Raw genomic sequence first — 13,682 nt, 5'->3', positions numbered from 1 at the left:
TTTTCTTAAATTGTCGGGCAAATATATTCAGAAATAATATACAAATCATTAAAACCAAATCCTAGGTATTATTTTATTAAAGATTTAACTTTAAAATCCAAATTATTTAGGTCAGAAACGTATGGGACAGTGATATGTTGTGGAATTCGCGAGATGCACTTTAAGGTCTAAGCTGTTTTCTGACTTGACACGTATTTGTGAAAATATGGGGAAAAACAGCAAATCAGATACTATTTCCTAAAATTACTACAAGTACGTATACAAAAAAATAAACCATAAATTTGCGATCCTGTCAATGGACTGTTGTAATGAAGCTATATTATAGCGAGTGATTACATTACGAAAACCTCTCCATCTAAAAATAGATGCACTCACGTCTGTGTTGATTCTGTAGGAAAGAAGGGACTGCAACTTTTAATGGTGGGACTCCTTTTTTTACCAAAATGGGAGTCCTGGACTTGTTTTAAAATCCTAGCGAGACCTCTGCTGATAAATAGGCTTTATAGCATTATGATACACGACGAATGTGATCATACCTGATAAATAGGCTTATATCATCATGATACCAGATGAGTGTGATCATACCTGATAGATAGGCTTATATCATCATGATACCAGATGAGTGTGATCATACCTGTTAAATAGGCTTATATTATCACGATACCAGATGAGTGTGATCATACCAGATAGATAGGCTTATATCATCACGATACCAGATGAGTGTGATCATACCTGATAGATAGGCTTATATCATTATGATACCAGATGAGTGTGATCATACCTGATAGATAGGCTTATATCATCACGATACCAGATGAGTGTGATCATACCTGATAGATAGGCTTATCTCATTATGATACCAGATGAGTGTGATCATACCTGATAGATAGGCTTATATCATTATGATACAAGATGAGTGTGATCATACCTGATAGATAGGCTTATATTATCACGATACCAGATGAGTGTGATCATACCTGATAGATAGGCTTATATCATCACGATACCAGATGAGTGTGATCATACCTGATAGATAGGCTTATATCATCACGATACCAGATGAGTGTGATCATACCTGATAGATAGGCTTATATCATCACGATACCAGATGAGTGTGATCATACCTGATAGATAGGCTTATATCATCACGATACCAGATGAGTGTGATCATACCTGATAGATAGGCTTATATCATCACGATACCAGATGAGTGTGATCATACCTGATAGATAGGCTTATATCATCACGATACCAGATGAGTGTGATCATACCTGATAGATAGGCTTATATCATCACGATACCAGATGAGTGTGATCATACCTGATAGATAGGCTTATATCATCATGATACCAGATGAGTGTGATCATACCTGATAGATAGGCTCATATCATCACGATACCAGATGAGTGTGTTCATACCTGATAGATAGGCTTATATCATCACGATACCAGATGAGTGTGATCATACCTGATAGATAGGCTTATATCATCACGATACCAGATGAGTGTGATCATACCTGATAGATAGGCTTATATCATCACGATACCAGATGAGTGTGTTCATACCTGATAGATAGGCTTATATCATCACGATACCAGATGAGTGTGATCATACCTGATAGATAGGCTTATATCATCACGATACCAGATGAGTGTGATCATACCTGATAGATAGGCTTATATCATCACGATACCAGATGAGTGTGATCATACCTGATAGGCTTATATCATCACGATACCAGATGAGTGTGATCATACCTGATAGATAGGCTTATATCATCATGATACCAGATGAGTGTGATCATACCTGATAGATAGGCTTATATCATCACGATACCAGATGAGTACATCATGAGCAAGATCCACACATATTATTGAGCTTAGTCTGAATGGCTGAGCATGTCAGCACTCTAATGACCTTATTTCTGATCAGATTTTAATCAAAGGTATTAAAACAGTACTATTTCCTCACCAGTTTGGATGATTTTGATTATGAGCAAGACCTATGCATATTCATGGGGCTATCTTGTTAACTCATTGGCTGTGCTTGCCTCTGAAGACTGTATATTTCATTGGATTATAACAAAATGTGGTGAACAGGTTTACATCATATAGATCTTGGACTAGTTTGAGCGAGATCTACTCATATTAATCAGAGTATGCCTGTACTTTAACTAAAGTCAAAGAAGCAAAATCAACAGGATATAAAGGTTGGGAGATAGTTTTCATAGGGTTTTGTGATTATAATTTAATCCAAATTAATAAAATGGTTGGCTGTTATGTAGTCCAGGTGTTTTAGAATCACTGTTTATTTCCATTTACAAACACAGAACCTTTTAGTATTATTAAATGTCAGTACAGGTTCTGAAGAGTGTATGTATCACATATTGTTACTTCACTGTTTTTGGCCTGTAGAAGAATAATCAAAAGACCATATTGTCAATAATGAATGTTTAGTTGTGTTAGAGGAAAAACCAGAATGAGTGTTCAACATAATTTGATACTTTTGTCTTGATATAGTCTTTTTTGTGTGTACTTTTAGAGTTACTGCTATAGATACAGGTGTGCAGCTCGGAGTCAGAATACACCAGACAGCTCTGCCTATAATCTAGGCTTTCGATGTGCCAGTGACAAGCTGCCAGATTATTTACAATAGGGAGATAGTAAAAATTTATTTCAATAACTTCAGGTCTATACTTCAGTCATTTCATGCAAGTATTGTTGTCACATAATTACATAATATATATGTGGAGAAGAGTGATTCTTATCAGAGTGGATATATTTTACCAAAACTGGTATTTTACTAGCAGTCACTAATACAGAATCATAGGGATAAGTTGAAATTGTTTCTAGCTATCCTTCTTTTGTTGGTCTGGAAAACTAAATAAATGCAAGGTATGATTATCATGGTGCATTGTGCTTGGAATATATGCTTATATCATCATGATTTCATACTAGATAATAAGCAAGATCTATGCATACTGATGAGTTGTTCTTGTAGCTGATTGACTGTACTTTTAACTGATTGAATTTTGACCAGATTTGTAATATTTACTTTTGTCATCAAGATCCTGGACAAGTTTGGTCATGTACAAGATTTGTGCATATTAATGATGTGATCTTCAGCTTGTTACCATTCTGGAAGCCGAGTTTTCATCTGATTATGACCAGACTTAGAAAAAAAGGCTTTTTGATCAAGATTTCATGTAAGTTCAACAATATGCCCGAGACTAATGTGATAGGGTAAATAGGCATATGCTATCAAGATCTTGGTGAAGTATGATTTTTAATAATATTAATAATGTATACCTTGCATTTGATTGGCTTCATTTGTCAACACTCTAACAACCATATTTCTGCTCAGCTCAGATTTTGATCAGACTTGTTAAATAGTCTTGTATTATAAACTTGTTAACACACTGGAGACTGAATTCTGATCAGTTCTGTCTCAACCTTGTTCGACAAGTTTGTATTGTCATTGTTGCAGACTGGTTTTATAATGAGATCTGCATATATTAATGAGGTGCATTGCATCAGATTGACTGAGCTTGATATTGCTCCAGGCCTTGAGATGGTACTTCTCAGCCAATTTCTATAAAACTTGGTAGTTTTATATGATGAAGAGCTTGGATGACATCAGTTATGAGCAAGAATGAATTAGTTATGCTTTTATCTTTAGAAAGAATTTTTATAAGGATATAGTAAAGTAGGTCAAATCAACATGAAACAAGTTTGGGAGACAGTAGACATAGGTTGTGTTCTTAAACTTTTACATAGCCAATTTAATGAAATGATTAAATGAAATGATTAACATTTAAGTTATATAAGCCAGGTGAGCAATATCAGGTCCACTTTGTGACTCTTGTTTACACTTTATAATATACAATACAGGGTTCTTTGACACAGATCTATACAAATGTCACAATTATCTTGCATTATACGCAATACAGTGAATATTAATAAATACATTTTCTATATTCTGGAACTTTTCTTTATCTTTTTTCATCCTCAGTAGAACCAGGGGTATATAATATAATATCCTGTCCATCATTAGGGTTTTTGATGGATTGTCATGAAACTTGGTAAATATTATGGTCTTTACAAGATTATGCACCAGTCAACAAAAAAAACTTTCCTCCAAGTTTTATCTATCGACTATAAGGTGAAGTGTTCACCATCTACCAAATGAAACTTCCAAACATTGTGAATGACTTTCACTTTGGGCAAGTTAGAACCATATAAATTGTTTGTGACACGGTGAAGGGTCAATGTCACCATGATGGAAAGATAAAAAATGGTTTCCATTCAGTAATTTAACATTTAACAATTTTTATAGATGACTTGCACTTGGGATAAGAAAGAATCTGTTTGATTTTTGGGTCAGTCTGATAGATTAAGGTCACTTTGACTGAGAGAACAAAAACGATTTCAGCTTAATAACTCAAGTTCTCCAACATCTACTATTACCCAAACTTTGTGGATCGCTTGGCCTTGGGGTATTGAAGGACCCTAATGATTTGGTGGTCAAAAGTCAGGGTCACTTCCTTAAAAAAATAAATCTCGTTTTTGTACAATGGCAATAACTTCACATCATAAATATCACTCAGTTGAATTAAGAAAAAGGTAGAATAGGCAAACAACATGAAAACAACCATTACATGAAAAAATATTTTTTAAAAATCCTATTCTTATTGCACAATGAGACTTGTGCTCATCATTGAATTCTCTTCTCTTTTTTTGCTGTTATGTCATAGCTCTTGAATGGCTATATCAAGATGGGATTTTTTTATCAATAGACTACTTATGACATTTAGCTGGTCCTAAATGAAAATAGTGCCAATCATACACCAGATATTGCTGCCATGATGGCTGATGTTAAAACCTTGTTGTTACATTTCCCCCCAAATAGATGATCATTATCAATGTCCAAGATTTCAACATACTGCAGTTAAAATATATGAAGAAATGGTCATATCTTTAATTCCTGGAAAACCCAGTAGAGCAACAGTCACCTCAGGAAACTTGGGTTAAGCCCTACTGGTCATAGAGCAGATGAGCTTGTAGGAGGGTCTGTTATCTGTCATGCATATTTCATCTGCAGTCAGTGTCCATTTGCACAAGTCTGTTAGAGGGTCTGTTGTCTGTCATCCATCTTTCATCTGTAGTCAGTGTCCATTTGGACAAGTCTGTTATCACTGCTGCTCCTCAACTACTTGGAGGCTTGCTTTGAATCTTTACATACACATCTAACTGATGTCTAGTTGGTCCTAGATGAAAATGGTCCTGCTCCAGCATCTAATAATATCACATATCATGATCTGATATGATTGGAGGAATAATTATTCTTTGACAAAACTGACAATACTAAGGAAAAAAGAAAATATATTGACACTATATTACTGGCCATTTTTGTGTCTATGTAAACTTCCTGACTGTTTGATCTTGTAGTTTTCAACTATCAGTTATTTCCAAACCTCCATCAGCTCATTCAGAAAAAACAATACTCTGTAACCTGCTTATACCACCTCAATCCATTTTATCACAAGTTAAATTTATGTCCAATCATAATATTGTCAGGTGACATCAGTTTCTCATTAATAATGATTTTTTTAAAATGCCTTTCAGAATGTGAGCTGTTGATATTCTGTATAGGAAAGTTTAACAAATGAATGAAAAAATTATTTTGATTTTATATTTTTTTTTAAAGGAAGACTTTTACCAATGACATCTCTATCATCTTGCCGAATTTCTCTATCAAAAGAACTTGAAATATTCCCCGTCTATGATTTGTTCCAGGAGCATATTTAATTTTCCCTCTGAATTTGGTGGCCCTTGGGTGGCAGTGTCTAAAGAGCTTTCCTTTACCGATCACTGCCATCTCACCTCTGTCTGTGTGGGTTTGAGACTTGGACTCAATCAATGTGGGCATATAAAAAGCTTGCTAGCAGCTTCCCATGGGTCAATTGTTCTTACCAGGGTTTTCCCCATGTTCTTCCTCCACCGGTTATAGTGGCCTCCATGTATAGTCTATCTTGAACAGAGAAATGGCATTAACCTAAAAACAACTCTCCATTCATGAGATATAGTGGCTCAGTGGTTTGCATATAAGACTCATGCCTGCAAGGGTGTGAGCTTAAATCCTACCATTGGATGAGCTCTAGATGGCTTCCATTATGTGTCCTTTGGCAAGGTATTGTACTCCAAGTGCCTCTGCACTTAAACAGCCTGCTTGCGTTTATTTGCTGTAAAACACAAAACTAAACCTTTTCATTGACTCTTCCCAATATTTCCACTCTTCTTACTATCTTTTATCTGAAAAAAAATGGTAGCTAGGTGGTCATTCTATTTTCTTGCCCAATTAAAAACTGACTTCCATTTTTTCCTTTCAATTAAACCTCTTGCATTTAAAGACAAAATCTTGAGACAAAAACCATCAAAATAAGTGTTTCTTATTCTAGATATAACCAGCTATTGCCATGAATAAAGGTGTAAAATGTAATTGTCAAAAATGGTAAAGAAATATAAACTAAGATATACAATGCTGTCAGGCAATTATGCGCTTGTAAGGTTTCCGTTTCCAATATTGAAGCAAACTGCATTCTGAATTCGACCAGTTGATGAAAATAAAATACTGCAGTGCTTACCATTTGAAAAGATGCAATTGTCACCAAAACATTCTGTTCAAAATAATATTAATTTTGGACACACGGGATACGAACCCCCGTGTTTTCATGACTTGCAATATGTCTGTCTATTCTGAGCACAGCTTTGAAAAGATGTAATGTTTATCCATCGGGCTATAGAAATGAAATACATTATTTTTGGCTGTTTCTGTCAGCAGTTCAGGTGAGTAATTAGGTCAGGTTTATAGCTAGTTTTACAAAATTCAATGTAACAATGCCAATAAATGGCAAGAGATATTAAGCAAACTAAACCGATCTTGTAAAAAAAAAGAGTAAAGTTCAATGCTTTATAAAAAATAAGCTATTATGTGGAAGAGAAACAACAATGAATAGGATGTAATGTGTTTACAATGTCTTGTTTATGGGGAAAAAAATCACTAAAGAATTTAAAAATACACTATACACTGGTGAATTTCTTGAGAATCTCATTCTAGCGGCAATTTGATACGTTGGGTAGCAGACAATTTTGTACATGTGTAATTTCTTGCAAAATTGGAAAATTAGATTAAGATGCAGAATATTTTAAGGTATACATTTCCATCTTATATATGATATATTTATTTGCATGATTCTACAAGATACATAGTAAATAGGATTTTCTGGGTTACAGGTTCAACGAGGCCATGGAGTGGTCTTCATGTTGATATTAGAAATCGCATTTATGTATGTATTTAGAGTCAAATTTGGGATGTTTTTGTATACTTTATGAATATCACTTTCTTAATTAAAGTATGATCATTCTTTCTTGACACAAAATGAATTTTTTGATCCAAAATAACACGTGATCCAATGTTTACATAAATGATGTATCATTGCGCAGAATTACCAGACACACAGAATTGGCCAACATGGTGGGTACGCCTTTGGAAACCTTTTCCCTTCCCTCTCTGGCCCAGCCAAAAAAGATGAATTTCAAATCCATGGCTCCTCAAAAATCAAATCTTTGCAATGCAGCTTCATTTGCTTTTTGAAGGTCATCATAGTGACTAGCAGAATAGTACAAATTTGTTCATTCATTTTTTTCATTACTGCGTGTAGCTTTTGCTTTTGATCATCCTGTCAGTTAATCAAGTCTTTACCAGGTCAGTCACTTATATACTCCATACTGCTTCACTATTAAACGTATAATATTTGATATCTGTAACAATTACTATACATACATCTGTGCTACCCTTGTTGACTTGTTTGAAAAGCACCAGTTTGTCATTCAGCAATTATGTAACTTTTTCTTTTCTCAAGGTATCACTTTGTAACTGATTTCAAGTTCAGACGACTGCTATAATGTCCACAGATTCCATCCCGATTTGTTGTAGATGGTCCATCTTTACCAATGTCACATAATTAATGGGAGTGTCATTCTTTTATACCTGCCCAATACTGTCCATTACATAAAGGAGAGGGATTTTCCCATTGTAACAGTGTATTTATGAATTACATCAGAAAAATTTGATGTATAATGCTTTTAAAAATCCTGTAAATGTTACATATTTTTCCGATGTTTATGAACATGAACAGTATGGGATGGTACATTCTGTTTAATTTGCTTGGCAGAACAGCTGGCATACTGTGGTTAAAAAACCGCAACTTTTGTTAAAATTTTGCTTCTTTGTGTTTGTAAAGTCACCCTCTTAGTAAGAGGGGTGGTCAATTGGATTTGGCTGGCATTATCTAGAGGATGACCTCCCTCGATATTATAGCCTGGCAGGAGTGAAGAAGAATGGAATTTCATCAGGAAACTGAGCAAGAATATGAGAAGAAGTAAAACAAAACGAGCCCCCTTCTGACAAGAAACTAACAAATTTGATCAAAACAAATTAATAACGGCAATTCCAATTCAAGTTAGATTATATAAATAGAATTTAAAAGGTGTGTCTAATTTGAATCTATTTCATCGTCACAACAAGAGGTGAAAACAGCACAATGTCCACTACCGATTTGCATCACTTTCCTGTCTGGACCATATCCCAATGTCTCCTAGTTCATCCTTCCTAAGCTGTATGCTTTGCCCCTTCATGGACTTCCTTTTATTCTGACATCGTCCTTCCTTCTTTCCCTGTACTTCTGTCTCCAGACTGTCTTGTCTTTCTCTCAGAAAGCTGTTCCTTATTGCTGTTCTCTTTCAGAATTTGTGTGTCCTATCACTAAACATGCCTTTCTTTTTACAAGACGACCACCTGGTCCCATTCTTGTTTCACAAGGGAAGCACTAATCTCTTTATGCTATCAAAAGAGTCAAGACTAAGTTTCCTCTTCTAGGAAATTTTCAGACTAAAGAATTACGACTAAGGTTGTCATTTTAAAGTCTGATTGCTCTAAAGTGTGCACCCTAATTTATTCTGCCCAATTGTAGGCAGTGGTCCCTAATTTTTCCCAAAGAAATAATTCCTTTGATCAGGTTTAGACAGCTCAGATTCTGTGAACGACAGTGCGTGGCAATTTCCCTTTGAAAAAATGATAAGTGGACATATGGTTCCTACCAAGCAGTTAGGGTTAGTAGCTCAAATATTTACTTTCTAAGGACCGTGTTAAGATCCCCCGGTCAATTTCATTGAGTCGGAATGCTATCCCTTTGAAGTTTACGCTGACATGGGGGGTGGGGATGAACAAAGAAAGGTCGAAGTGACCCTTCACAAAGACTTTACTGGCTTAAATGTGATAACATTTTAATGCTCAATGCATTCAACTTTAAGGTTCTCTTTAATTCAAAATTCAACACTTCACAGTGTTCTTAATCTTAAATTTCTGAGTGTTCTCTATTGTTGTAATAATTTGTATCCTTGATCACTGAGGAAACTCTTTCGTCTTCCATTGTAATAGTGCATACAACAATTGCCTATTTTGATGGTTGCCTATGAATGTCAAGCATCCACCCTTCCCTGTCTATTATATCAAATCATTTAAGTTCATGTATTCTTTCTCGCTCTCTTTCTAAATAATTGCCCATTATTCTTGTAATATTTGAAGAAGAAAACAATCAAGTTCACTCTCTGGTACAAAAGTTTTGGGATCTGGTAAATTCACTCAAATAATAATGAATTCTGGGTTCTTTTGCAGCTATGTTTCTTCTCACAAAGATTCCGTTACAATGAGTAGCCCAGACATAGTCTCTCATGTAATGATCTTAGCTTAAGCCTGTGTTTCTGTCTCAGGGGCTAGACTTTTCCAGTCAGATCCATATGGAGTTTTAAGAACATTAGTTTTATTTTTGTAAACATTTCACTATATATCACAATGAACAAAATCGTTGTAGTTTGTGAACTTAACATTTTCTTGGGGATGGGGTGGGTGGTTTTTTTTCTAAAAAAGAACATGATTTCTTATGTAAAATTTTGTAAGTTATATTTTTCATTGAACTAACTTGATCAAAAGGCAAATTTGCCATGAATATTAGTAGCAAATGAGTGAACCTGACCCAACCTGATTAAAATCAAAATCTCAGATATAAGATCTGACAGATACAAGTGCAAGGTTTTGTTTTGTTGACCTTACGATTCATCAAGTCAGTTACAGTTTCTCATTAATGAAAGTGAACAACTTCTAAAGAAAACCCTCCCTACCACAAATGCATTGCTTGATCTGAATGTCTAAAGAATATTAAGTGGACCTGCAATTCCAAAGGTTAGCAGAACATTAACCTTTGTTGGTGCTAGTCATATCTACTTATTATAAGTAAATCTTTATTTAATTCAGACTGGAATATGACCATGCTATGGATGCCAGCTTCCTGCAATTTAACTGGCATTGTACTTCTTTCCATTAACAACTTGTTTTATATCTTCAAGATTAAATGTTTGGTACTTCTGTTTTTCATCATGCATATCATCAGTATTTTCACTGCACATCAAGAAGCCCCTTGTCAAATTCTAATGCTAGGAATTAGGAAATGCTTTTGAGTGTTTTTACTTTGGTAAAGACTGTGATAAGAGTTCTTTACTGTTACAGTAGTAGAGATCTTTGTCACAGTTCTTACTGTGGTAGACCCCAGACTGTGATAGTTCTTTACTGCACTAGAGATCTGTGTCAGTTCTTATTGTCACAGTGGTAAAGCCCAGACTGTGACAGAGTTCTTTACTGTTGTAGAGATCTGTGTCACAGCTCTTACTGTGGTAGAACACAGACTGTGATAAGAGTTCTTCACTATAGTAGAGATCTGTCACAGTACTTACTGTGGTAAAGCCCAGACTGTGACAGAATTCTTTACTGTTACAGTACAGATCTATGTCAAAGTTCTTACTGTGGTAAAGCCTAGACTGTGTTAGAGTTCTTTACTGTAGTAGAAATCTGTGTCACAGCTCTTACTGTGGTAGAACACAGACTGTGATAAGAGTTCTTCACTATAGTAGAGATCTGTCACAGTACTTACTGTGGTAAAGCCCAGACTGTGACAGAATTCTTTACTGTTACAGTACAGATCTATGTCAAAGTTCTTACTGTGGTAAAGCCTAGACTGTGTTAGAGTTCTTTACTGTAGTAGAAATCTGTGTCTTAATTCTTACTGTGTTAAAGTTCAGACTGTGATAGAGTTCTTTACTGTTACAGTAGTAGAGATCTGTGTCACAGTTCTTACTGTGGTAGACCCAGACTGTGATATGAGTTCTTTACTGTTGTAGAGATCTGTGTCAGAGCTCTTACTGTGATATTGGTGTTAACTATGGTAGAGTTTTTTCTGTGGTATAGATCTTCCAGTGGTTGAATTTTTACTGTGGTATAGATTTTCCGGTGGTTGAGTTTTCACTGTGGTATAGATTTTCCTGTGGTTGAGAATTTACTGTGTTATAGATCTTCCTGTGGTAGAGTTTTTACTGTGGTAGAGATCTTCCAGTGGTAGAGTTTTTACTGAAGATCTATCGGTGGTTGAGTTTTTACTGTGGTATAGATCTTCCTGTGGTTGAGTTTTTACTGTGGTATAGATCTTCCTGTGGTTGAGTTTTTACTGTGGTAGAGATCTTCCAGTGGTAGAGTTTTTACTGTGGCATAGATCTTCCGGTGGTTGAGTTTTTACTGTGGTATAGATCTATCGGTGGTTGAGTTTTTACTGTGGTAGAGATCTTCTGCACCCCTTGTACAGATTAAAAATGGATGCAGAAAGAAAATCACAAGCTCAGACATCAAAAGCAGCATATATTATGCAGCTTTGTGTGTGTGATTAATTTCAATCTCATTAACGTGGGCATGCTTAGAGGTGAGTTGTAAGTAACAAGTTAAACAATTTCAAGGTTCATTTTGACATTATGAATGTATTTGCTGGGGGCATTCTTTCCATCTTTTGGTGGTTGCACAGTCACCTTTATTCACTTTTCAGAGTAAGGTTTATTTTCCTGAGAAGAAAAGACACCTTGAACTGTGTATTGTCATTGTCATTGTTACCTAAATACTAAGGAAATGATATTCTAACAGTTGCATGATAATGGCATTAATTACTATGAGAGATTATGTTTGATTGTGACAGATGCTAAATGAAAGTGTTGTTTCTGAGGGAAAATTATGTAAGCAAGACATTCAAGGAATCAAATGCTTGGAATCAGCACATATAAGGAGTCAATGTTTGGAATGTACATTCTTAAATACATATTCAAAATAAAAATAGACATATGAACTTAAGCAAAATATAACCACATCATGAAAAGGGCATGTCTGCTTGTTGGAAAGTTCTCCATGTCAGATACAGATATAATTAACTTGGCCATCACATATCCGAGTTTTCTGCTGAGTCAACTTACTTATACTATTTCTGTAACTGTGTCTGTAACACAATAACATACATAAGTTCAAACTGTAAAATGCATACAGCCCAACATACAGGCCAAGAGAAATATGATGACCTTCTCCAGGAACATATAATCGGCTCAACACATGAAGGTAATTTACACCGTAGTTTGCTCCTATAGGCTGAACATCACTTAATCACTTTTCAGGAAAGTATGGATACTTTTATACATCATTCTATTTGGATAATGTTTGTCCAGTTATTATGTCCAGATAAATGTTGGCTGAAAACAAATCAAATCTGTGGGTCAGGTAATTATCAAATCTGGGGGTCTGGTAATCATCAAATCTGTGGGTCTGGTAATCATATATTGCCTGGTTGTGAGGTATTTCTGTTGAAATGTGGGGTCAAACTTAAACCAGTTATGATTTTTAAGGCTGTATTACAGATATTACTCAATTTTTGAGAAAACAACATAAACATTTCATTATGTCATGCATTTGTAGATAAAGATGGATTAGTCTCTATTCAAATTTACAGTGACTACTATGTTATACCTCCAAAGCAAGCGATGGGCCACTATAAACATAATCACAGACTTAAATAAACTGTTAATTTCTTAATGTGTTAAGGGATAATAAAGATGTGATCAAATATTTCCATGTGATATAATAACACCATTCATTTCCACTTTTCTGTGCAACTTCTTTCTGTTTACCTCCTTCTTCCATGCATAGTCATAGTTCTTCCTGAGGTGGTCCTTTACTTTAGAGAACAAGTTCATACTTCTAGCAGAGTGACCAGGAATAACCCCTCTTCGCACATGAATACTGCAGCCCTTCTTCAACACCTTCTTCATCTCAGCTTGTACAGACTTATCATGAATCAGGTATGTATCCCACAAACCATAACTTGCAAACCCTTTTGACAGACGGAAATACACAACATACTTTTTAAGTTTTCTTGGCAACTGAACAGCAATTTCATACAGAGCTTTAGACCTAGTGTCATTTCTGAAGAGATCAACTTTTCGGTATCCCATGTAGCGCTTACAAGTATGCCAGGCATTAGAGGGGCCACACTTCGGAACTCTCTGAGATGTTTTCCCAGTGCAGTTCCTCACAGTTGATTTCCCTCGTCCCCACACGGTTCCTTCCTTCGGTAGCTTAGCCACGACCCCTAGATGCCATGATGACCATTTCAGCCGTTCCAAGGGACCTTTCTTGAACTTTGATTCGGACACTTTTTCTCTGAGCACTGTTTTTTTAATCTGAAATGAATAACCAAAGAAACT

The 13,682-nt window shown here is 35.4% G+C and overlaps 2 protein-coding genes across 4 annotated transcripts in view; one reads left to right on the top strand and one right to left on the bottom strand.

Annotated features, from left to right (window-relative positions):
- Nucleotides 1-3,976, top strand: part of LOC149796187 (formylglycine-generating enzyme-like) — a 40,489-nt gene extending 36,513 nt beyond the window's left edge. For both annotated transcript variants that reach the window (XM_089966139.1, XM_089966138.1), the window contains exon 8: nt 2,542-3,976. Coding sequence is in view for 1 of the 2 variants with exons in the window: in XM_089966138.1 (XP_089822264.1) it covers nt 2,542-2,655 (114 nt within the window). In the remaining variant the exon portion in view is untranslated. The remainder of the gene's footprint in view (nt 1-2,541) is intronic.
- Nucleotides 3,977-7,212: 3,236 nt separating this feature from the next.
- The window catches only part of LOC149796186 (uncharacterized), a 44,422-nt gene continuing 37,952 nt past the window's right edge, over nt 7,213-13,682 (bottom strand). For both annotated transcript variants that reach the window (XM_089966137.1, XM_089966136.1), the window contains exon 6: nt 7,213-13,658. In XM_089966137.1, the coding sequence (XP_089822263.1) occupies nt 13,038-13,658 (621 nt within the window). In that variant the 3' untranslated portion in view covers nt 7,213-13,037. The remainder of the gene's footprint in view (nt 13,659-13,682) is intronic.

Source organism: Sinohyriopsis cumingii, chromosome 7 (genome assembly GCF_028554795.1).
Source record: "Sinohyriopsis cumingii isolate HCF-2022 chromosome 7, ASM2855479v2, whole genome shotgun sequence".
Lineage (NCBI taxonomy): Eukaryota > Metazoa > Mollusca > Bivalvia > Unionida > Unionidae > Sinohyriopsis > Sinohyriopsis cumingii.
Note: the sequence above shows the minus strand (reverse complement) of the source record. Positions and strands in the feature narration are given on the sequence as shown.